Source organism: Onychomys torridus, chromosome 8 (assembly GCF_903995425.1).
Source record: "Onychomys torridus chromosome 8, mOncTor1.1, whole genome shotgun sequence".
In the NCBI taxonomy this organism is placed as follows: domain Eukaryota; kingdom Metazoa; phylum Chordata; class Mammalia; order Rodentia; family Cricetidae; genus Onychomys; species Onychomys torridus.
This window is the reverse complement of record NC_050450.1, coordinates 87313275-87339107: the sequence shown is the minus strand read 5'-3', so window position 1 is coordinate 87339107 and position 25833 is coordinate 87313275. Positions and strand designations below refer to the sequence as shown.

The 25833-nt window shown below is 42.6% G+C and overlaps 1 protein-coding gene across 4 annotated transcripts; it reads left to right on the top strand.

Annotated features, from left to right (window-relative positions):
* Positions 1–2440: 2440 nt before the first annotated feature.
* Smarce1 (SWI/SNF related, matrix associated, actin dependent regulator of chromatin, subfamily e, member 1) lies at positions 2441–24008 on the top strand. Of its 4 annotated transcripts, XM_036196791.1 has the most exons (11): positions 2441–3012; positions 4851–4902; positions 5084–5127; positions 8320–8424; positions 12599–12679; positions 13506–13637; positions 13918–14089; positions 18039–18211; positions 19447–19548; positions 20456–20666; positions 23029–24008. In XM_036196791.1, exons 2-11 carry the CDS (start codon positions 4896–4898, stop codon positions 23235–23237), a joined length of 1236 nt encoding a protein of 411 aa, XP_036052684.1. In that variant the 5' UTR covers positions 2441–3012; positions 4851–4895; the 3' UTR covers positions 23238–24008. The 4 variants fall into 4 exon arrangements, with proteins under 4 accessions (XP_036052684.1, XP_036052685.1, XP_036052686.1 ...); XM_036196792.1 differs by lacking the exon at positions 8320–8424 and having other exon boundaries at positions 2442–3012; XM_036196793.1 differs by lacking the exons at positions 5084–5127; positions 8320–8424 and having other exon boundaries at positions 2444–3012.
* The last annotated feature ends 1825 nt before the right edge of the window (positions 24009–25833 follow it).

Genomic DNA, 25833 nt, shown 5'->3' with positions numbered 1-25833 from the left:
GAAGTGAAGGACTTGTGAGGAAAATTATAACTGACAAAGACTAAGCAATAGTTCCAAGCGTAAGAGCCATTTTCAATTCTATTAGTCCAGGAAACATTACTCCTTCCTGGTAAATCACCCAACTTGTGCTGCTCTGTCATGACAGTCTTTGAAGTACCAGTGATGTCTAAAGAAAAAGAAACGATTTTTATGCAAAGGTTTAAAAATAAATTATTTTATTTATAACATGATTTTTTAAATCTACTGTATGCATGTGATAAGTTATTACATTTACTTATTCTGTCTGCATGTGGATCACACGGAGCATGTGGAGGTCAGAGGACAACTTGTAGGGGCTGGTTCTCTCCTTCCATCTGGGTGGCTCCTGAGGCTCGAACTCAGGTCATCAAGCTACGAAGCAGGGCACCTTTACCAACTAAGCCATCTTGACAGCCCCCTTTATACATTTTTGAAATCTTAAGGAATAGAGGAAGAACCAAAGGAGGATAATGAGATCATCATCCATTAATTTCACAGATTTAATAAGCATCTAAATATATCAAGATATCAAATATCCCCACCCCCGAGACTATGAACAACAGGCAACCTGTAGGAGCGCTGAGAGCCGGAGAAAATCCTCCCCAGGGATGGACCCCCTTAAGTGGTTATCCAATCCCGAATGGTCACCTCTGAAATCACATAATAGGAACATGAGATGGCCTGAACAGGTTGTGTCCATATAGTTATGTGAGACACACACACACACACACACACACACACACACACACACACACACCAGCAGCAGCAGCACAGTGCCTCCCCGCCCACCCACCCCACCCCACACACACCTCCTTTTCCACCACTCCATTTCACAATCACTAAGGCAGGGAAGAAACAAGGCTGGAGTTGCTGAGAGGCCAGATTAAGAGGCTCAGCCAGAGGAAGAGGGTCCCGGGATCCCTGCTGTGGCTCTGTGGATCCCACATTCACCCTCACTATGCTTTTTATGTTAAAATCCAGTTCGGGATACATTCCCTCATGCTGCCCATTCATCCATCCGACAAACTCTCCTTTGGTCTTTCCTTTCAATGTGCCCTTCCACTGAGTATGAAAATGTTGGGCGATGGGAGAACTGGACAGTGTTATCACTTATCCCTGGCCCAGGATACGGGCCAACGGGTAGCCCCAGAATTCAACCAGTGTCTCTAAACGCTAACAGTGTTCTTAGATAAGCACAGGCCATCTCTTCACTTTTCCTCCACCGTGACCCACATTAGCCAGGCGTCTCTATACTTCATATCGTCTGCCGAAGTACTTGGAATTAATAAAACCAGCCTTGGAATGGTCCAGAAAGATGCCTCTACACATGTTATGGCCAGATCTCAGTGACCCCCAAAAGACCACTACGGAGACTGAATCCCACATGTAAAAGCAAAGAGCCTTTATTTTCAAGCTCCAAGCGTGATCTGTCTGTCCAATGCAGAAGTGAGAGCAGAGAGCCCTAAGCTCAGGTGGAGTAGAGTTTTCATCATAGCAGAGGTTAGGGTGAGGAGATTTCCAGGGTTCAGGACCCTGATTGGCTGACATTTGTCTAGGAGTATCTGTAAAACAGAAATAGGTGTGTGCTAGAATCGGCGACAACTGGCCACCTTATCTAACCTTATCTAATGGTTGGAATGTTTGGGATGTCAGGTACTTCTCCTTAGATGTAGAGCCTCCCTGGGTGGAGTCAGTATGTGGCTTTTCCTGGGTCTGGGAGTTGCTTGCCAGTAAGCCTGTCACAGAAGCTGTGTCTGGGCCTCTAGGCCTGTCATGGCAACTGTGTGGTCAAGCTGTTTTGGGCCCCCCACAACACACACTTACTGAATACCTAATTACAAGACTAGCTCTTAGAAAACACTGGTAAGAATTTCTGGGTGGTGGTGGCGCACTCAGGAGGCAGAGGCACACAGATCTCCATGAGTTCGAGGCCAGCCTGGTCTATAGAGTGAGTTACAGGACAGCCAGGACTGTTTCACAGAGAAACCCTGACTCGAAAAAGAACAAACAAAAAACCACTGGTAATTATGAAACTGTCCGGTCCAGATGTCTGAACCTTTGTTTTCAAGACTTTGCAAGATTACAGATGGCCCAGTCCCATACTTAGGGTAACAAGACACAGAACTACAGAGAGCCAAAGAAAGGATTGGCCCGGGAAAGTTCCAGGAGAGCATCACAAAAAAATAAAATAAAGAGAGAAAGAAAAGAAAAAAGTTGAGCTGGCTGTTGACAGGCGAGGCTAAACTGAATTGGTTCTCCTGGAAAGAAATGTAAATCGTCACAGGTATAGGACCTGGTGAGAGGGAGCTGACATCTGCGGACCCTAGGCTCAGAAACCCGTCGCCATCACTCAGCCTCTAGAAAACTACAAAAAACTCCCGTGTTGCTTTTCGCTGAGGCTGTTGAGGCAGGGAACCCTGCTGGGCGCTGGCAAGGACCAAAACGCGGGGACCCGAGTCCTCCCCGCCTCCATCCTGCATCCTGCAGCGGCGTACTGAGGACCTCAGCGAAGGGAAGCGCCCGGGTGCAGGAGGGTGCGGGAGCTGCGTCCCGCCCTCTCCCGGGGGAGGCTCCGGCGTGCCGTCGCCCGGCGCGGGGCTCACACGGCGGCACCCACCGCCTCGGTGAATCCGCGCCGCGCTCCCAGCGCAGTTCCTGCCGCCCGGCTGCGAACCGGGGCCCGCAACGCGGCCCGGCCTTCTCCGCCCTCCTCGCCGTGACGAATCGGCGCCCGGCTGGGACAGGATCCAAATTGGAAGACTTCTGAGAAAAACTGCGGAGCGCGGGGGGGAAAAAAAAAAATCCTTGGCTGCACTAAGCCTCTCGGCATCCTCGCTGGAAGGGCTGTTCGTCGGAGGAGAGCCGGCCGCGGCCCGCGGAGAAATCCCGGAGCGTGTGGAAAGTGCGAGCGCGGAAGCTCCGGCGCGAGGGGCGGGGCGAGCGCGGGACAAAGGGAAGCGAAGCCGGAGCTGCGGGCGCCTTTTCGGCCCGCGGGTGAGTGTTTTCGAGTGGGCCCGACCCGGTCGGGGAGGGTGGCGAGCTGCGGTGTTTCGGTTTGGCGGGACCCCGAGTTCCCGCGGGGTGCTGGGGATCCGGCTCAGCTCCGAGGCGGGAACTAGGGCCGGTGCGGCCTCGGTGAGGCCTAGCGGCGGCAGGGTCGCCAGGAAGCCCCATCCGGGACAGCTCCTCCGAGGCGCCACTTGGCCCTTTACGCTGGACCCCCGACGCTGGCCGAGCACCGATGCACAGCCCCCTGCGGGGGAGTTGCCAGAAAAGCTCATCCCCCGCCACAAACGTACGGAGAGGACCTCGGGAAGCCCTCCGGGCAAGGCCAGCGGGGGGTCCTCACCCACCTGGAAGATGGGTCCCTTTGGGGTTCAGGCAGCGACCTAAAGACTCCCGGGGTGGCCTGGAGTGAACTCTGAGACGGTGTGGGTTGGGTTTAAACCCACCTCTGGCAGTTCTGGGCCTGTGGCTTTAAACACTCCATCGCCCTGAGACTGTTTCTTCGCGTGTAAAACGGGGACAGCCGCATGTTCCTGGTAGGGTCGTTGTGAGTAGAGAGCGAGGCAGTGTAATAAGCCTACCTTGTGAGTTCCCTGCCAGGCACTGGGGTTAGGTCCACTCTTCAGAGTTTATATATTCTTAGCACAGGAGAGCCATCATTTGACAGTGTTAGCAGTGAAGTGTAAGGTACCAGGGACCTTGTTACAGTTTCTGTCGGGGCTCCCCACAGTAAGGCCTACTGGGTGTTGATGGAAGGGGAAATAGAGGCCTGGGTTGAAAAAACTAAGCTGTTTCCACATCAGAACTCTTACCCTGATGAGGTGAGGCATTTCCTTAAAATGAAAACTAGAAGAAAAAAGGTGTTTGTTTTACATAGTGTTGGATGAAAGTACTCGGTAGTCACAGTTTACTTACCTTCTTTCTGAGGATAATTTTTCATCTCTTTATACATTACCATTTGTGGTGTGTGTTGAGTAAGGAGCGAGCTCACATCTGTCCATGTTGTGAGCTGGTCATACTAGGACCAAGTTTATGAAGAATTGAGCTAGGTTTGTGCAATACAATAATAAATTAGACCATCCCTCCTCTCTTTCAAGACAAAACCTAGCCATATTGGCATGTTGTGTTAAACATGCCATTGATCTTTGTAGCCAGATAGGGATACAGAGGAGATGCGATTATTCTGCCCAGATAATTTATCAAGCAAGTACCTGAAATATTTTCTGAAATGGGCTGTAAAGGACCAAGAAGAGTCCTCCAAGTAGACTCTGAAAATTGGTTCCAGCACTTATGAAACTATTTACCAATAAAAGAGAGTATAAAGTTCGGTACCATACCAAATTACCTTTCACACTGCTTCCAGGAATAAGACATTGCTCTGTTTAATAAAAGATGTTCCTAAAGGAAGCAGAACTGCTGACCGGGAATTTGCCGGTATCTAGCAGGCCTTGAGGGGTCACCCTGATAATCCATCCCATTCTATTGTCGTTATTTTTTTTACCAGTCTGAGTAAACGTTTGCATGGCATCAGCAAAATGTTTTCCATACAAGACGTGGCTCAATATCATAAGCAAAAACTTAAAATCCATCTCTAATATAACTCTAAATTTCCCAGTAACTTATTTTCATCATTGAATTCTGATCAGTCAAGTGCCTACAAGAACTAGTTAAAAATATGCAAAAGGCTTGATTACTAGCAATTAACAGTGAAGTAATTTTGCTCAGAAATACCAATCAAACTACCCTATTCTTTAGGAAAACATTCTCTATGCTTGCTGAGTTTTGATTCTCTTTTTTTTTCTTTTTTTTCTTTTTTTTTATTTTAGTGTCTCAGATTCATTCTTAAGGAACTGAGAACTTAATCTTCCAAAATGTCAAGTAAGTTTCAATTTTTATATTTATCAATCTGTGTTAATACGAGACTAATGCCCTAGCAAATGGGAATTCCAAAATACTCTCTTTTTTTTTTTTTTCTTCAAAACAGGACCATTGGTAGTTTTGTTTGCATAGTATTATATCTCAGTTGTTTACAAGAAGTTATTTATTTTCTTTCAAACAGAAAGACCATCTTATGCCCCACCTCCCACCCCAGCTCCTGCAACAGTAAGTTTTAATTTTCTTGTTAATGTAATAGCCAAGTCTGGCCTTGATACAAAAACCCAGATGTCTTCCAGTGACAGTCACTCAGTCATCACAGCCACAAGATAGAAAATTCAGCTAAAATAAGCACTTCCTACTAAATAAAATAATTCTTTCATCCTACCTTGAACCAAACCCAACATCTAAAAATACATTCTATGAGCTTCTAAGCTCCTGTGCTGTTTTTTCCAAAGGGAAGTGAATGACACACTTCTGTCTTGCCTTCCCTGCTAGAGTCTTCCAGTTGAGTTAAGTGCTCACTCTGGCATTATTCTTTTGTAGCTGTTGTTTGTAAACCTAACCTTCACCTGGTTCCATTTTTCTCTCACTAAGGGTTAGGAACATAGCTGAGGGGCAGAGCCCTCGCCTAGCATGTGCAAGGCCCAGGTTGAAACCCCAGCAACACAAATTGCTTAATTAAACTTTGTCTATATATAAAATTTTCACATTAAATAAACTTTCTAGTTCTGAAGATAACTGCACTCATCATAAACCATATTTTCAAGCTGCTCAGATAAGGACTCATTACCTGTGGGTCAGAACTTGCTACTACTGAATTTTGTTCATCTCCATAAATTTTAATGATTGGCCAACTGATCTGTTTCAAATTGTCTAATGGTGGGAACTGTTTTCACCCAGCAAGCTCTAGCCCAGCTTGATCAGCTTGTAAAATAATGGTCCAGTCCACAATTCAGATTTAACAGCAGCTGTACAGGCCCTGTTGAAATGCTGAAATGCTTTCTTACCATTTAAAAAAACAAAAACAAAAACAAAACCCACTTAACATAACCATATCCTACAAAATCAGAGTCAGGGTTGTTATTTTGATTTCTTTTGTTTTGTTTTGAGACAGGGTCTCTATGTAGCCCAGGCTGGCTTCGAAATGGTGATCCTTCTGCCTCGGCCTCCCAAATGCTGGGATTATCAGCATGCCCAGCCCAAATTAGTTCTTTAATACCTGCTAGCGCTTCCTTCCCTGCCCTCTCAGCTCATTTCAGGCTAGTCTCCTTTTCTTACTGCTAATGAGTTCCTGTGTCATTTTGTTTTCTCCACTAGGTAACTAGTCTGATTTACTAACCCGTAGGTGAATGTTTTAGTTACATTTATCAGCAATTTGTTTCTCCTTAGATGCTCTTTTTAAAAAACATGTCATACATTCTTAAGTTCACTTCATGTAATTTACAGTCTGTAAAGTTGCTTCCGGTAGCCTCTAAAGTCTTGTGCTTCATTATTTTCTTTCTTAAGGAGTATTTCTTATCACCATCTCCATCATGTCCTCATGGTTGTGTACAGATTGAGTTGAGCGATTCAGAGCCTCACCTCAAAGATTTAACTAGGCCCCTCAATATTAGAACTGGTATAATTACAATATGCAAGTTTCAATTTTTTAATTCCCCTATTTGTTTACATTATTGCTTCATATTGAACCTGTGACTCTCATCCTTTATGCAGTGTTTGGAGGTATCATTTCATATAAATACTACCTCCAGTAGTGTATAATGGACAGACTTGCTATTATTTTTCAAATAAAGCTATTTTAAAAACCAGGATCCCCTTCTGAGTTTTCATACAAAGAAGGGGATTGTTTTTTATCCCTTATACCATAATTTCACATTTTCACACAAAATCCAGAGACTAGGGATTATAACATCTAGCAGAATGGATCAAAATGAGGTAGTCTCTCTCTTTTTTCACTCCATTGTTTTTGCCACCGTCACCACCACCCACCCCGTCTACAGCCACCACTCAGATGAACCACCCACTCCATGTGTAATGCACATTTCTTTTGTGCCTTTGCTCTTTCATCTGTGTTTTGCTACTTAAATATGCTTAATTTGCGTCTTTTCTAACTATGGGCTATAATTGATCACTTTGTTCTCCTCTAGAAAGTACCACATGTGCTGCCTGCTTGAATAATGTCTTTGGATACTAAGGATGTTTGCAAGGGCATGTTTTAGGAAATGGCATTTATTTTGTGACAACCTAAGTTTAGCGGGGATGTGTCAAGTGTCCTTTTGTATAATTCAGGAGAGCTATGTTAACTGCATGTAAAAATGGCATTGCTATCACTTGTTATGATTGAGTTTTACTAAGTAAACTAGACACTTTTGGTCTCTCTTTACTACATTCTTTTTATGCATTATGCCTTGATTTTATGAACATTGGAGGATATCATTATATTACCACAAGGCTCCAATTACATAAGAACCCATTTGTGATTATATCAACACATAATTCACAAAAATCAAGAATTTTGTCGCTGCAGTGAGCAGTTGTATTTGGAAAGGCTGGGAGCCTTCAGGAAATCAATGAAAAAGAAGTTCAAGTCTGTCAACTAAAAAAAGTAGTTCTCATTAAAATTAAATGTATAAGCCGTTCATGATTACCTATGGAAGATGGATCAATGAAGAGATGGAAGAGAAAGCCTATGAAAGACTGCCTGGGTTAAAGATCAGATAGTGCCCAGTATGAAACCTATGCATTTCTTACAAGTCCTTGTTTGAAATCATGCATGTGGCATCCATTGAATCCAGCATATGTTCTTTCCTATCGACAATTCCTGGCTTACTGACTTGAGTCTCTTCTCATTCGTCACCTAGGAAATGATGGAAAGCTGTCTTTGAAAGGCAGATCCATTTCTTGTTTTTGTTTTGAGTAAATGAGTACATTGGTGGTATCCACACAACTGTCAAATCAGTCATGTTTCGTTTGCATGGAGTGTTTCAGACTTGAAGTTTATCATACTTGATTTCCCATCGCAGACGTCACAGATGGCCAAATTGTTATCTCATACTGTTGACCATGAAATAGTTGTAGATGTTAGAAACTGCAGTGGGATGCGTTCCTCAGAACAATGCACAACGTACTCAGTCCCACAAGCATCCCTAACCCCCACCAAGGAAAAGAGAAAGAGAGAAGAAACATACACAAACTCACACGCACATGCATGCACATACATTCTCGCAGGCTGGTTTCTCAATTTAAAAAAAGACAGACTAAATTCCTCAACAACAACAGAAAACAGTTACAACCCATCATTGCTTGTTTAAATTCAGGTTGCTTTTGCATGCCATATGCAGATCATTTTTCATTTCTGTGTTTTCCTCGTTTGAGCTCATTTCTCATTCGTGTTTTTGTCTCATTTGTTTCCATCAGCAAATGCCCAGCACACCAGGGTTTGTGGGATACAATCCATACAGTCATCTCGCCTACAACAACTACAGGCTGGGAGGGAACCCGGGCACCAACAGCCGGGTCACGGTAGGAGAATCAACTATTACAGCCTCCGGCAAACAACTGGAATTGACCAGAAATGCCTCCAGAGTTAGGTCCTTTTGAATCAGAAGCACAGCCATTTAAAAAAATTTAACCTGACTTTTCAACTGTTTTGTACAGTCTTATACTGGAAAAAAACAAACAAACTAACTACAGTCTGGATAAGTACTTGGAAGAAAAGAAATCCATTCTGTCTGGTGATCAGTAGGGATTAAGCTTTGAACACTTAATGCTCATACTATATATGTAAACAAAACTAGAATTCTTTTGGTTATAATATTTTATGTCATGAAGAGTGTCTTTCATTGTTTAAGGTAATTGGCCTTACTCTCAAGGATGTAGTTTAAGGAATGCTGGGACTCTAGACCTGGCTTCATCTGGACTAAAAAGCTTTGGGCAGACCTGCCCATCCAAACTTCCACACTCAATTATTTGTCTTTTGGATTTAGTAATTGACCTATCGGAGACTCATTTCTTTCCAGTTTAATACAGAATAAAAAGATTTTACTGTTACCCCAAGGAATTTCATAATAAAACTTGAGTGGATTTAACTCTAGGTGTTAACATAAGAACAACTAGAGGTCCATTTCCAATCCGTTATAAGAAAGATGATTCCTAAAAATTATTTTAAACTCCAAGGAAATTAAGGTAATAAATCCAAAAGTCAAATACCTACATTAGAATGTGGTGTTGGTAAGAATATATACAACACAGAATGGCTGTAAAATTTTTAGTGTCTGGTTTTCATTTGCTGTATTCATAAAGAAGAAATGTAATTCAAAAAAGCCCTCTCACCCTGTAGTAAAGCTATACTGAGAACTCGTCCCGATCAAACCGTGTGTCTATCTTGATAAGCACATTGCTTAGCTTGATAGGTTTTGTTTGTCTAAATTTTTCATTGTTTCTGCATAATTTGTACTTCATAAGCATATCAAGTTCTATGTGCCATATGTATTTCACTGTATCTGAAAAGGATTCTGACAAAATTTATGTTTATGTGTGCATTGTGCATTGCACATAATTTCTATGTGCAGCAGTACATGTTTTTCCCTGGCCTAAATGTGTTGTTTCATGAGTGTAATGAGTGGTAAGGTTATCAGATGAAAAAGAACATTATAATTCACACAGTAGGCAGAATTAGTTTTGGATCATTTGTGTTCATGTAGAAATTTACTTATGGGTAGTAACTAAGAACGATGATTCTGAATAGCTCCTTACAGTAAGCTCTTGGTGGCCATACTAATGGAACAGGGGTCACTGTGATCCTAGAAGAACTTGGTTTTGGGTTTATATAAACAATCAGTTATTAATTTGTATATAGCTGTGAGACTTCTCTGTTGATACAAAGTAAGGTAGAAACCTTACTAGAAAAAGGAGAGTGTACTCCTTTCTGGGGCTAGGCTGGTCATGTGTTTTCAACCCCTTCCCTCCTGGGGAACAGAAGAACTCAGAATGCAGAGTGAGCTCTAGCCTTCAGTGTAGGGGAGTGGGTTAGGAGTGAGAAATTTGGTGTTTGCCTTTGCGGTTGTTTCCTCTGCATTATTGTCCTCTTGACCCTGTTGTGATCAAACTGCTAGAAACCTAGGTGTTTGCCCTCTCTCCTGACTCCTTGTTTGGGGACTTGGTTGCTTATAAAATGTGTTTGTAGAGAATGACCCCAGTGATGTGAGGAATGTTGAGTAAATTGTTGTCTATAAATAGCCATAGTGATTTGGTGGAATGGTTCAGTGAAACCCCAAGCAAGAGCTTTGTTACATGTGGGTTGTTTTCAGATAATAAAGTGCTTAGGTACCAGATTGAGACCTTTGGAGGGCTTAGGACAGCTTTGAGTGCAGCCCACACCTGGTCACTTTGTTCACATTCTCTAATATACAGGTTCATACGCAGATTGAGACACAGTGTTAAAAGCAGCCTGCTTCTTGCTAGTAGAAATCCTGTCTCCAGAAGAAAATCCTTAAGTAAGACCTTACCAGAGAACCAGCTAAGAATTGAGAAACAATAAAAAAATTCTCTTGTGCTGTCCAAGATGAATGGATCACAAAATCATGGCCTTTATCCTCAAATTGACTAGGACCTAACTCTTAGATAAGAACAGTTTTAACAAGCATACGCTTGCTTCCCCACCTCCAATTCATTGCAAATGGGAAGAGAGAAATTGGGAAGATGGAGAATTGGTGCTGCAGGTGGATTTCCTGGTAGCAACAGGGAAAGGTCCTCATCGGCAAAGCAGAGCTGAGCTCTCCAATTGTGCTCCTGGCCACTTAACCAAAGAGCCAATTGTGGCATTTCTCCTTAGGACCTCCTTAGGTCCGTTCTGGTTGACTCTTAATAAGAAAGGGTGAGGTGAGTGCTCAGTGCAGAGTAGCAAACTGTTTGGGACATTGACCGAGATGTTAAGAATTGGTGATGTGTGGTGATAAGCTTCTTTAGGATCCCCAAAGCAACTGGAATTTCTCTTTTTTATTCTTAGGGAATGGGGGAAGTGTTGTTTTGTGTTGTTGTTTTGTTTTGTTTTTTGCTTATAATTTTATTTGGGTAACTTTCTTAGGGAAAGGAGGAGTTAGCAAATCTATTAATGTTCTAAAATGTGATTCTTTGGAAGATAGAAGCAAATATTAATAAACTTTGTTTTTTAGCTGTTTTAATTCATACTTAAAGTTTGAAAAGTAAACATGTTGCAATTTTTACCTGTTAACAGTATTTTGGTACCTTCAAATATGAGGGCAACTTCGTCTTTTTTTTTTTTTTTTGTAACCCACTTTGTGTTCCAAAAGTTCGTTTGGGGTCTGGGTTAAAAAATGTTTTCTAATCACGTTCTGTGTTGAGAAGCAGACTTTCCACACATAAGCTTAGCATAGGACTCAGAGACTTTTTAGGGTTCCTGTGAACAGTGATGCCCGCTTCCCTGATTGGGTTGGCTACTGTACCCACTGCTGGCTAAGGCCAGATCGGTCTGATCTGTCTGTGGGTCGGAGCAGGGAGGCCTGGCCAATATGTGTGTTGATAATTGGAGGGAAGCAAGCAGTCCCCTCCCCATTCTGGCAGTCGGTGTGCCACATTAGAGCCAAGTGCGGTGGACTGTGTTCCTTCTTATTCTAACTCCTTCATCAAAGCAGTGATATGAAGAGATAGAAAAGTTCAGACCCAGGTGCCCTTGGAGCGTCCACTCTATGTGGGCATCCTCGGGACTCACTGGCGTCTCCTTGCCTCTCTCCTCACATAGCCAGGACCAGTCACTCAACACTCTGTTGCTTCCTCCTTTACTTTTTCCCTCACCAACTTCCTCACTGCCTTTTTGAAAAGATGTTACTCCTTCTTGTTTTTTCCTTTTTCTGTGTCCTGTCTTTCCTTGTCCTCGTTTCTTTTCCACAAAAACAATGTTGTGGAATGGGCCTCAGAAGTAACTTAGGCGAGGCCCAGTGTCTGCCATGCTCAGCACCTAACACTTGGTTATTTCTGTGTGGCAGCCTGACGAGGACAAGAGCAGTCTGACTCCAGTTTGCACACCTTGACCCCAAGACTACAAAACATAAGACAGAGAACTACAAGTTAATGTAAAACCTTAAGAGAAATAAATCTCTATTTCTAAGGACATATTTTCTTTCTTTTTAAATTTATTTGCTAGATTTCTAGTTACCTCCTGTTTTGGCCTGGTGGTTTTTTTAACCTGGGAAGTGGTCTTTGTGTTGTTTGTATGGAGTACATTCCTGACATGATAACAAGATTCCCTTGTAGACAGTGTGTGTATGGTAAGTGCTAAGTGCTTAGAGTCTACAGATAACGAATGTTGACTATATGCATAATATTAACTGAGCAAATAAAAGGATACCAGGTAATGTCCTAAATGTGAGGTGTTTGGCATATAACCCTGTTTTCAGTGTATGGATTCTGTATAATATTTTATTCTTGCAGCCAGGTTGTCAAACAGTGGAAATAAACTGCTAAGTAAAACATTAAATATTATGTGTTTAAAGTCATTTTCTTTTGATATAAACATTTCTGAATTTGCAGTGATATCTGTTTTCTTTGGAGAAAATATAAGGATCTTGTATCCATGGACGAGTAGAAGAAAGGCGCACTAGAGTTTTTAAGGGACTTTCTTTTCAGGTGCTTATGAACTCCTTGCAATTGATAATGAATATATTTAACTCTTTTACAGGCATCCTCTGGTATTACGATTCCAAAGCCTCCAAAGCCACCAGATAAGCCGCTGATGCCCTACATGAGGTACAGCAGAAAGGTGTGTACCAGGGACCAGAAGATGGCAAGGACCCCGGCTCTGCTGAATGGCCTTACATGCCACTTCAGACTGGCTTGGCATCTCTCTTACACATATTTGGGGGAAGGATTAAAAAACTTGTAATTTAAGTGGTTCATTCTGATTTCAGAATTCTAGAACTCAGATCCAAGAAGAGCATGGTTAAATAAACTGCTAAAATCTTTTAAACAGATTAGTCTGTAGCCATGAAAGTAATATCTTTTGGAGAATATTTGAAAGACATGAGAAAAATGTTAAGTAGTAAGGAAAATGTAAGACTATATATTGATATATTATTTTTATTAAGAATAATAATAATTCTGAGATGTAGTTCAGTAGTAAAACATTTACCTAGCCTACATGTAAGAGCCCTTAGGATCAATTCTAAGAGCACAAAATGAATTAATTAATGAATATAGTAAATATTGTCTTGATCATAATTATTACATATGTGTTTGATAATGATACCATTGTATAATACAAATTAACTACTAAATTCGCTTGAATTGTTAGACATAGTCTTAATTGTTTGGTTAATTTGCTATAAGCGTGTACTATGATTAATGATCTTAAATTATCAGTTTGAAGTATTTATGAGTAAAATGACATGGTGTATGAGGTCCAGCAGGGTAAAGATGAAGTGAGATAAGCCAGCTATCAGCAGTTTTGAAGCAGGCTGATTGGTAATAGTAGTTTGAAACTGTCTTCTCTGCTTTTGTTTGTGTTTAAAGGTTTCCATGTTAGAGTATTTTTAAATGACTATATACTTAGTCAATTAATATTGAATTTTCATCTGTTGACTTTTAAGGTCTGGGACCAAGTAAAGGCTTCCAACCCTGACCTAAAGTTGTGGGAGATTGGCAAGATTATTGGTGGCATGTGGCGAGATCTCACTGATGAAGAGAAACAAGAATATTTAAATGAATACGAAGCAGAAAAGGTACGGGGATAAATAAAATATGTTAAATATAAATGAAACATTTTATTATTTATGAAAGAAACGTAAGATTTGACCAGAATGCTGAGGCAGCATTGAATTTTGTCGTCCACCAAGCTCCAGTCACCTGCCTTCTGAACCTCGTGTTCTCTGTTGAGAAGGAGAGATGGCTTTGCCGATGCCCCGCGCCGCCTCATGCCCCAGATGTTCAGATGGCCAACGCAGGCGCACACGGTAGCCTGTAGGATGCACATGATAAAACCGACACCCCTTTCCATTGCAGATAGAGTACAATGAATCTATGAAGGCCTATCATAATTCCCCTGCATACCTTGCATATATTAATGCAAAAAGCCGAGCAGAGGCTGCATTAGAGGAAGAGAGTCGACAGAGACAGTCTCGCATGGAGAAAGGAGAGCCTTACATGAGCATTCAGCCTGCAGAGGACCCAGACGGTAAGGAGGGAAGTGGGGTTTGTGTGTGCATTCCAATCTCTGAATTAAAATAGAAGATAAATCTTAACTGAAGGCTTTTATTCCTTTAAATGGAAAAACATAATTTTGTTATTCCAATAATAGGATTTTGTGTGTGTGATTTTCCCATGAGAAAAATACCCTTTAGAGTGTGGGAAATGATTATGGGGTGGGGGGAACTGTATTTATTACTTTTCAAAGTCTGTACTCAGAATATAGGATTTGTTTATTTTTCAAGATGGACTCACTGTGTTGCTCAGATTTACCTTGAACTCATTCTCCTCAGCCTCCAAATTCTGGATTACAGGCTTCTAATGACATACCCTAAGCAACATTATAGGGTTTTTTTGTTTGTTTTTTGTTGTGGTGGTGGTTGGTTGTTGGTTGATTTGTTTTGTTTTTGTTCTTTTGGGGTTTTTGTTTGCTGTTAGTTTTGTTTGGTTTGGCTTTGGTTTTTTGAGACAAGGTATCTACATAGCCCTAGCTGTCCTAGAGTGGAGCGCACTATATAGTACAAGATCGGTTTGCCTGTCTTGAATGCTGATGGGGTGGAGGTTTAGCTCAGTTGTAGAGCGCTTGCCTAGCAAGAACGAGGCCCTAGGTTTGATCCTCAGCTCAAAAAAAAAAATGGTGCTGGGTGTTCCAGGCGGAGGTGGTGCACGTCTTTAATTCCAGCACTCGGGAGGCGGAGCCAAGAGGATCTCTGTGAGTTCGAGGCCAGCCTGGGCTACAGAGCCAGATCCAGGACAGGCACCAAAACTATACAGAAACTCTGTCTTGGGGGGGGGGGGGTGCTGGGTGTGCCACTACACCCAGCTTACTTATTTTCTAAACATTTAAAGACATTCCAGTTACATCCAGTCTTTTTTAATTATGTGTGTTGCAGGCCTGTAGGTTTGTGCATGAGTGCAGTGCCTGAGGAGACCAGAAGAGGGTGTCAAGTCCTCTGGAGCTGCTTATGTGGGAATTGAACTCTCGTCCTGTAGAAGAGCTAGCTATACATGCTCTTACTTGCCACATCTAATCTTACTAATTACCTAAATTTGCTGAATTAAAGGCTCTTGGAAGCAAAAATTTATGAGTGTGTGGAAGCATTATAAAAACTTAATTCAGGCTGGAGAGATGGCTCAGAGGTTAAGAGCACGGACTGTTCTTCCAGAGGTCCTGAGTTCAATTCCCAGCAACCACATGGTGGCTCACAGCTATCTGTAATGAGATCTGGCACCCTCTTCTGTGTACATAATAAATAAATCTTTAAAAAAAAAAGAAATATTTATTTAAAAAAACTTAATTTAAAATCCAATATGAATTTGAGAACACCACTCATGAGATCACTCGTTAAGTGCTTGTCACATGTTACATGTAGACAGGGTGTCATGCATTACACATACATTACTCACAGATGACCAGGCTTCCTAATTGGGATTCCATGTGTGGAGGTGCAAATCGCTCTCTTGGCCTCTACAGCTGCAAGGGCCCTCAAGATAGCCACCTCCCCTTAGGAGCGTGCTCATCTGCAAACTGAGCATGCTGTGTAAATGTTGTTGTTGTCTCTGTGTCTGCTGCATGGTGGACAGGGTTGGGAGCAGCAACCACCAGCCACCAAAAAAATCAACGCCAGAGGAAGTTCTTAAGAACTTTAAAGGGATTTAAAAAGTGGGAGAGGTTATAATGGCACCAAACGGCAGGAATAAATTCAGCTAAGTAAGGAGGAAGTCTCAGAAATGAGCTTCGAAAGGATTCATTGGGGTTACTGGCAAAAGTTCTCACAAATGCAATAGAATGTAATAAAATGTAGAGTAGTGGTATTTGCTCCACCCGTGACCTTGGGCTATAGGGCACAAAGGAGGCGGTGCTTCCCGCCATTGTATGTGACCTCTTATAAGGAGAGGGAGAAGGTGGTCACATGTCCCTTCTCCCTGCTCCTGCCTGTGAGGTGGATTCGCTCCTGGTCAGATCAGGACAGTTTCAGATGTCTACTCCGTTCTGTAATCGTGAGTGTATTTCCTCACTTTATATCTTAATAAATTCTGTTACCTATTTAATAGACTCACTTGGATTGATGGTAATATTAGTGCAGATTGCCACCAGGTGTGTGAAGATGATACAGCAAGATAAAGGAAAACACTGTGTTACTAGAAATAAGCATGGGTGCTGGGTATGGTAGTGCACACTTGTTAGTCCCAGCACTTGAGACTAAGACAGCTTGTCTCAAAAAATTACACGCTCTGGGGCTGAAGAGATGACCCAGTGGGTAGTGCTCTTGCTGTGCAAGCACAAGGACTTAAGTTCAAATCTCCAACCACATATAAAAAGCCAGGCATAGGAGAGCTGGCACATCCCCATAAGTCCAGCATTGGGGAGCTGAAACAAGCAGATTCTGGAACCATGATGAGCAGCCAGCCTAGTCAAAATAAGCTTCCAGTTAGAGACCTTGTTTTTTTTTTGTTTGTTTTGTTTTGTTTTTGTTTTTGTTTTTTGTTTTTAATGATTTATTTAACTTTATTTTATGTGCATTAGTATAACAGTGTCAGATCTCCAGGAACTGGAATTACAGATAGTTGTGAGCTGTCATGTGGGTGCTGGGAATTGAACCCGGGTCCTCTGGAAGAGCAGTCAGCACTCTTAACCACTGAGCCATCTCTCCAGCCCCGAGATCTTGTCTTAAAGGGATAGGCAGAAAGAGATAGACACCTGCCATTATCTGGCCTCCCCATGCATGCATCACACACAGCAAAAAGAACACAGATGTGTTCTTTTATGTACCTAAATTTGAGTAGCACCACTACACATTAATGACAGCCACGTACATGTGTAAACTGGCAAAAATTAAAAATAACTTTAGAATCAAATATCTCTGAGTGTGTAGTGTGTGTTCATGTGTGTGTCGATGTTGGTTATCTTCCTCAGTCTCCACCTTTTTGTGATGTGGTTGGGTATAATGTATGCCCTGTACTGGCATGTGGAGGTCAGAGGTGACATCCAGATTGCTTCCTGAGTGTCTTCTCTGCCTTATTCTGAGACTTTTATTCAGTCTCTCTCTGAACCGAGAGCTTGCTGTTTTAGCCAGAGTGACCACTGAGTCTCCAGAATCTGCCACACTCAGCTTTTTCTTGATGCTGGCTGGGATCCGAATTCAGACCCTCGTGCTTGCCTGGCAAACACTTTATCAAGTGAGCTGTCTCCTCCCAGCCTTGAAATCGGGTCTTTTTTTTTTTTCTATAAGATTAGTTTGGGTCTTTACCATTTTTAATGTAATAAATCTTAAATGCTGCCTGGAAAACTAAATATTGCTAGAGAAGATGTTGATAAGTTAATTTTACAAGTGAGTATTTTCATTATTTTTAACAAACAACTATGATAAAGATACCTCCTGTTTACAGTCCAGCGTTTATCCAGTGCCTTAGATCACTACTGGGAGAGTGGAACATCTGGCAGAATTTCTAGCTCTGCCATCACATTCGAGCTTCTCGTGGATCTCAGGGCTAAAAGAGCTATGTTGTGTGTGTTTTAACTAACCCTCAGACACAAATCATCCCTTAGTACAGTTGTTCTCCATCTTCCTCATGCTGTGCTGACCTCCAACCATAAAATTATTTTTGTTGCTACTTCATAACTAATTTTGCTACTGTTATGAATTGTAATGTAAATATCTGATCTGTAACCCCTGTGAAAGGATCGTTCAGTACCTCACCCAGGGGGGTTGATCCATGGGTTGAGAAGCCCTGCATTACTAGCTTTATGGAAACGACATTTCAGCTGGTTGTCTTCTGTCCGTCTGTGTGGTTCTTACTGCGGCCTGCCCTGACTCCCGTGATGCTGGACAAGCCCACTTGCTAGGACGCTGAGGGCCATACTTACTTGGTAATTGCTTGTTAACATTGTTCTGGTTACTAGCCATCTAATTTCCAGTACATTTCCTTCATTCCAGATTATGATGATGGCTTTTCAATGAAGCATACAGCCACCGCCCGTTTCCAGAGAAACCACCGCCTCATCAGTGAGATCCTCAGTGAGAGCGTGGTACCTGATGTGCGGTCGGTTGTCACAACAGCTAGAATGCAGGTCCTCAAGCGACAGGTCCAGTCTTTAATGGTTCATCAGGTAAGGGCAGAAAGCATTCGTTTATAATAACAAGAGTCTATGGCATACATCCCAGGTGACGTGGTCTAATAGAGTGTATAAGTAGACCTGTGAAGTAGTGTCACCTGTGCCTGATTTGAGAAAGATGCTTAAGGGAGAGGACCACTGCAGAAGTTTAGTGAGTTTGTCACTGAAGACTGTAATAGAACATTGTAGTGTCAAGTATGGCTGCTAAAGGATGAGTGTAGCTGGGCAGTGGTGGCGCACACCTTTAATCCCAGCACTCGGGAGGCAGAGGCAGGCGGATCTCTGTGATGGGCTACAGTGAGTTCCAGGACAGGCTCCAAAGCTACACAAGAGAAACACTTGTCTCGAAAAACCCCCAAAAAAGATGAGTGCAAACTGAAGAATGGGGAGCACACTCCATCAGCCTTTGCTACATTACTGTAAAGTGTTTTTCTGGGGCTGGAGAGATGGCTCAGTGGTTAAAAGCACTGGCTGCACTTCCAGAGGTCCTGGGTTCAGTTCCCAGCATCCACATAGCAGCTCACAACTGTCTGTAATTCCAGTTCCAGGGGATCCAACACCATTACACAGGTGCACCAATATAAATAAATAAATAAATAAGTGAATGAATGAATGAATGAATGACTTTAAAAAAAGATTTTCCCAAAGAATTTACTCATTAACATATTGTTAATGGTAGTCTTTCCCTATGTTACATCTTTAAAATAATAACTAGTTTTATATTAAATGATTTTTTTTTAATGTAAAATTAGTGGGCTGGAGAGATGGTTCAATGGTAAGAACATGTACTGCTCTTCTAGAAAACCTGAGTTCAGTTTCCAGAACCCATGTGGTGACTTGCAACCACCCATATAACTCCAGCTCCTGGGGACCCAACACCCTCTTGCCTCCCTGGGCACCTACACTTAGGTACATACACATAATTTAAAATGCAAAATTACACTTTAAAGTATAAACTTTTGGTTTGTTTTTTGGTTTGGTTTGGTTTGGTTTTGGTTTTCAAGACAGGATTTCTTTTTGTAGCTTTTGAAGCCTGTCTTGAAGCTCACTTTGCAGACCAGGCGGGCCTCAAACTCACAGAGATCTGCCTGCCTCTGCCTCAGTGCTGGGATTAAAGGCGTGTGCCACCACCTCCCGACTAAAAGCTTTTTAAAATGATATACTGTGTGTGCTTTACATCTGCTTTAGAGAAAACATAATTGTCCATAATCTGATCTGATCCCTTGCAGCGAAAACTAGAAGCGGAACTTCTTCAGATAGAGGAACGACACCAGGAGAAGAAGAGGAAGTTCCTGGAAAGCACGGATTCCTTTAACAATGAACTGAAAAGGGTATCATTCCACTCATTGATTGCCTTTATCCTGTGCCTGTTGCTTTGGGGTTTTTTTTGTTTGTTTGTTTGTTTGTTTTAAGTAATTTTTTGTTGAGTGTTGGTCCCTTTGAAATAGTACTATCATCATAGTAGAGCTTATACTGTCTTTATAAAATTATTCCCATTTTTCTGAAATAATTACAATAAATTTGCAGTGTCCTGTAGTATACATTTAAGGACTAGGCCCACAGGTGATAGAGCCCTCTAATGCTTTTGTTGAAAATCTTCGTAGTTGTGAATTATTTTCACTTTATTGTAATTTATTCATAGATGTCTTCACTAGATGAAATTGAGTTACACTTTGTATTAAAACAAGTAAATCTCAACTGAGCGTGGTGCGCACCTTTGATCCCAGGTAGAAGTAAGAGTGAGTTCAAGGCCATCCTGGTGTACCTAGTGAGTCCCAGTACTACATAGAGAGACCCTGTCTCAAAAAAACCAAACCTTAAAAAAAAAAAAAAGGTGGCGCTCACCTTTAATCCCAGCACTCGGGAGGCAGAGGCAAGTGGATCTCTGTGAGTTCGAGGCCAGCCTGGTCTACAAAGTGAGTTCCAGGACAGACTCCAAAGCTACAGAGAGACCCTGTCTCAAACCCCCCCCCCCCAAAAAAAAGGAATAAATAAATGGAGTGTTTGGTAGCTGAAGTGTGAGTGGGGTATCCTAAGGCTAGCCCAGTCCTGGGCAGTGCCCCAGCAGCCCCTGCCCTGCGCTGTCTGGTGTGCTATGTCCTGTACGTTTGAGGACAAAACACTGCTTTGCTTTTCTCCCTCGTGAAAATACCATTATTAAGCCAAGAAACAGCTTGCCTGACTCCAGGGCTCGGAGAAGAAAGCATCGCTGAGAGGTCTCTGATTTGTTTTGACTAGTTGTGCGGTCTGAAGGTGGAGGTAGACATGGAGAAAATTGCAGCTGAAATTGCACAGGCGGAGGAACAGGCCCGCAAAAGGCAGGAGGAGAGGGAGAAGGAGGCAGTGGAGCAAGCCGAGCGCAGTCAGGGCGGCATCGCCCCTGAGGAAGAGCAAGGGGCAAACAAAGCCGAGGAGAAGAAGGAGGACGAGAACAACCCCATAGAAACAGGTAACCAGGAGAAACAAGGAAGGGGTCTGGGCCCCTGGGATGTGGGAGGGCCCTTGACCAGCTGGCTTCTGACCTTCCTTGCCGGGTGCTCCGCGGCGCTCCCTTTAGTTCGCCTCTGACTGTCCACTGCAGGGCAGGTGGTGACTCAGTCTGCTGTCTGAGCTCTTGCTTGTACCCAGGTGGGCGTGTGTGGCTCTGGAGACACAAAGCGGCCTCGTCCATTCCCCATTGCTGGCACTGTGACTTTACTGAGCTGTTTAGCTTATGTCTTCATTTGACAAGTACCTGCCTCTGAGTGTGTTCCGGTCCTGGATTTGGCATGGGATTAATAGGCAATAATATTTTAACCTTTAGCTACTTATTTACATAAAATGTGATCATTGTCCCCAAGGTTTATTGTCTTTGATGTCCTAGGATGGCATTGGGCAGAGTAATGTGTGTGTGTGTGTGTGTGTGTGTGTGTGTGTGTGTGTGTGTGTGTGTGAGTGAGATTTCAGGACTTGAAACAAAGACTTCCTGGCCCACAAAGCCTAAAATGACGATCATTTAGGCCGTACATACGGATAGCTGACCTTTTTCCCCTAGAGCAATTTGCTTTTTGATGTTCTGATTTTCCTAAATAAAAACATTCTTTGGGGTTTAAAAAAATAGATAAAACTTACTTAAAATATTAATGAACTTGGTAATTCTTGGAGTTTTGAGATCAACTTGCCTTCCGGTAACTATTGGCCCTGCCTAGTGGGTAAACAGGAGGAAAGCCAGAGGTAATTAGGAGTATCAGCAGAGTCTGCAGGAAGTAGAAGGGACATGGGCATGCTTTGTGCTTAAACAGCAACTGCCTGTGCAGTGTTTAATGGAACATCACTGCCTTTACCAGACAGTTATGCAGTATTTAACTCAGCAGATTATCTTTTCAGACAAGTCTGGTTTTAATCTTCGTTTTTTGGGCCTCTTTCAGTTTTTGAAAACCTGTTTTTTACCATAAATTTGAGACTGAAGCACATTTTTGTGGTTACAGCAGATGCTTGAGAATCAGAGTACGGTTCTATGCTCATCTTGCAACCAGACCGTGTGCTCAGTCTGTTTTGCCCTTGAAGGCGGTCTGTCTTACTCTGAGAGCAAAGGGTGTTGACTCAGGTCTGTCTTCTAACTTAAGGAAAAGAAAAAGGAAGGGGAAACTGAAGGGAAAAACTTGAGTTGTCGAAAACCTTGTGCTTTTAACTTCCTAAAGGAAACAACCCAGCAAGACTTGCAGCAAGCAGAGCATGTATCTCCATCCTGTGCCTTCATTTTGTGTGTTTCAGGCAGGATCTTACTGTACTGTATGGCCCAAGTTGGCCTCAAAGCCCTGGGCACAAGCAGTCTTAGCCTCAGCTTTCTGAGTTGCTGAAATGTTAGGTGGTGCCACTGTGTCTGACCTAATTTTAATGTTACATTTAACCCAGTGTATCCAAAATAGTAAAACGTTACCAACATCTTTAAATTATTAACATTCTAGGCTAGAGAGAGCTCAGTGGGTGAGCAGGTTTAACAGTACACACTCATAATCCCAGCACTGTGGAGGCTGAAGCAGACAGATCCCTAGGGAGCCCAGCCTACCTAGCCTACTTGGTGACTGACTTCCAGACCAGTGAGAGATCATGTCTCCGAAAGGCAGACAGTTTGTTTTTGTTTTTTTGTTTTTTTTTTAAGATTTATTTAGTATGTATACAGTATTCTGCCTGCATGTGTCCCTGCAGGCCAGAAGAGGGCGCCAATCTCACTATAGATGGTTGTGAGCCACCATGTGGTTGCTGGGAATTGAACTCAGGACCTCTGAAGAACAAGCAGTGTTCTTAATCGCTGAGACAGACAGTTCTTGAGGAACCAGCCCAGCGGACAGTTCTTAAGGAACACAACTATTGCAGTCCTCCTCCAACCTACACACACACACACACACACACACACACACACACACCACACATACACATACACACACACACACACACACACACACACCACACATACACATACACACACACACACACACACAACTATGACTACCTTACATTCTTTTGTCATGGCAAGTCTTTGAAATCCAGTATGTATTTTATAGACTTGATAATTTCAAAAACTCAGTTCTTGCAAATGTTTGGTTTTATTTAAATTTCATAAACCTGTAGGGGAAAAATGTAGACTTGTGCACCCGAAGTTGTCTCAAATGTGTTTAAAAATCCCTGGGTCATACTGGTCCATTTCAGGTGCTTATCCGGATCTGTGAGGCTATCTAGTGGCTATCGTACTGAACAGACATCTTGTGCCGTCAGCATAGTTAGAGTAAGTGTTGGTCTTGGAACTGACAGTGGCAAATGTGTGATTACAGAGGAGACACACCTTGAAGAGACGACAGAGAGCCAACAGAACGGTGAGGAAGGCACGTCTACTCCTGAGGACAAGGAGAGTGGGCAGGAGGGGGTGGACAGCCTGGAGGTGGAAGGGACCAGTGACAGTAACACTGGCTCAGAGAGCCACAGTGCCACAGCGGAGGAGCCGCCCACAGACCCTGCGCCAGACGACGAGAAGAAGGAATGAGTGTCGCCTTGTTTGTGTGTCCGCAAACTTTTTTAAATGGAGGAAAAAAAAAAAGGTTTTTTTTGGTTTTCATGGTGTTGTGTGGTCTGTGTATTAATTATTTCCTTTTCCATTAATACCACCATAGTGTTTTCAACATCAACATCGTAGCCTAATGACAGGCACAGACCTTTCTTAGCTTTTTGGAAATGGCTCTTTCCTTTGGATACTGTTGGTAGCTCTCAACTTCTGAAGCCTCAGAACTGAGATTAATCGAGAAGACACCCAGCTCTTTTCAAGAATTACCTTCAATGCTGCAGAATCTACTCTTACAAATGCCTTCCTTCATCTCACTTGGGTGCTCCCCAAAGCCATAGCTTTAAACCTTCCCAGCCCCGTCTTGTGTACTTGTATAGAGGACCTTTTGGAAAACATCCTGTGAGTATGTTTGTTCACTTACCCTCTTTTGTTTCTAATGTCAGATACCAGGAGTTCTCTTACAGGATAGACTGTAGCCTGAAACTAACTACACATAGATCGGACTGGTGCAGAGATGTCTCCATGGTGGGATAGTTGCTAGTGTGAATAGTCCTTAAAGTGAGCACAGCGTGTGTACATTATAATGATTTCATTCTAGGTAATATGGGATGTGTTCTGGGAAATTCATCCTTACTGTACAAGGGGAAGAAATACTTTTTTACCAGGTTGGTTTTCCAAAGATACGAAAGATAAGGAATGGAATATTCTTTTGGTTTTTTTGAGACAGGGTTTCTCTGTGTTTATTTGGCTGTCCTGGAACTCACTCTGTAGACCAGGCTGGCCTTGAACTCAAAAGATCTGCCTGCCTCTGCCTCCAGAGTGCTGGGATTAAAGGCCTGCACCACCACACCCAGTGGAATGGAATATTCTTATAACGGACTACAAACTTCAAAATGATTAGCTCATTCCAAAAGAAAAACAGAAATGAAGTTTATCCACTTGAACATATTTTGCAGTAATGAAAACCCCAAGGCTTGAGATTCCATAGATCAAAGCCTACCTTTTTGATAAGCCCTTAGTAGACTTAGAGACCAGAAACAAAATAGTTGTTTGTGGTGTATGCTTCCTAAAACCTAGAATAGATTTTTACTGAATAGTGGTATATATGACAGTATATGTTTCTTAAAGATCCAGACATAATAAAGAAATGAAGACAAAGGTCTCAGTGTTTTTATTGCCCTATAGAAGATAAAAGACAGACATATAATTTGTTCCCTATTTATGGGCATCATGGAATGACGCACAGTTATGAGATGTCATACATAAGATCCTTGTCTCATGAACTGTCAGTGTTAATCAGGCTGTGAAGAAATCTATGATGTTTGAATAGTGTGTAAGAAGTGTGGCTAAGTAATGAATGTAGCCTGTGCTCATTCAGGGACACTACACCTGCACTCAGTTACAGTAACTCACTGTAATTAACCCACTGTAATTGACTACCCAGCTCCGTTCATGTTTGATTCTACTCTTAAGTCTCCTGAGAGGAAGCCTGATGTGTGCGGTCATCCTTTGGTCATTTTTCCATAATTCTACATGGACTTTCTCACAGTTTCTTGTGTGTCACAGAACTCTATAATCAATAGGTCTAGGTCTGTTATGGGTGTTGATCCTGTAGAGCAAGAATTCAAAACGTCTCATTCCGAACAAATTAGATAGCCACAGATAGACTCCTGGGAGGTGAGATGGAGCAGGAAAGCTGTTAAATATGAGCAGGACACTTGTGAAGTCTGGGGTTCTTACAGTTCCAAGAGCATGGAAGCATCTCCTGCCTTCACTGAGGACAGGGGAAGGAGCTCTAGACCGAGGCTGCCAGAGTAGGCTGCTGGCACTGGCCAACAGTGAATTATTTAAGAGAGGACTAGTCAGTGGGGAGGGATTGGATTGAAGTTCATGTTTGTTAGACTAATGCATGTAGGCACCACTTTGAGAAGGTTCTTGATTTAGAGAATACAGAGTACAACAGGTCTTTGATACACCACACCTCATAGGCATTGGACAAGTAGCTTAAACTGAGTAAGTATGAAATACACTGAAATAGCTTAAGCCTCTCTACCTCACGTGATGTTCATTTGTTTATGAGTGCATAAGTTTAAGGATTTAAATTTTATTAGGTTCTAAGAAAAAGGGAATTCATAATCCCCTGATTTTGTAGAAAATTCATGTTCTGCAACCTGCCCAGACAGCCTACAGGCCTCTCTAAGTGACTCAGAACAGCGAGGTGCAGCATGATTGTGTTCCTGTCAGCACACGTGTAACACACAGGCACGTGTGTCAGACTGGCCTCACAGACACCTGAGCTGAGAACACCTGCTGGAATTTCCGCTGTGCTCTTCCGAGCTTAGGAACATTGCTTCCTGTTGAATTATGGGTGCTGAGGTTGTCAAGTGTGGTAGCACACTACTGAATTATGAGGCAGGACAGAAGAGGAAGATGGTGAGAACATGGAAACAAAGGAGCCGCTCACCAAGGAGTCTGGTTGAAGCCTCTGGAAGGCCAGACAGGAGCTCCAACACAGTTGCCCTTTGCTGTGAAGGCTGCCAACAGAGAACATTCCTTTCCAGTGTGGTTGTTGTGAAGA

Bases quoted from the DNA above. Each gene is read 5' to 3' on its own strand.
- Smarce1 (XM_036196791.1), top strand. The intron at 5,128-8,319 runs GTAAGTTTTAAT...TGTTTCCATCAG, and splicing joins CCACCCCAGCTCCTGCAACA to CAAATGCCCAGCACACCAGG. The intron at 13,638-13,917 runs GTACGGGGATAA...TTTCCATTGCAG, and splicing joins ATGAATACGAAGCAGAAAAG to ATAGAGTACAATGAATCTAT.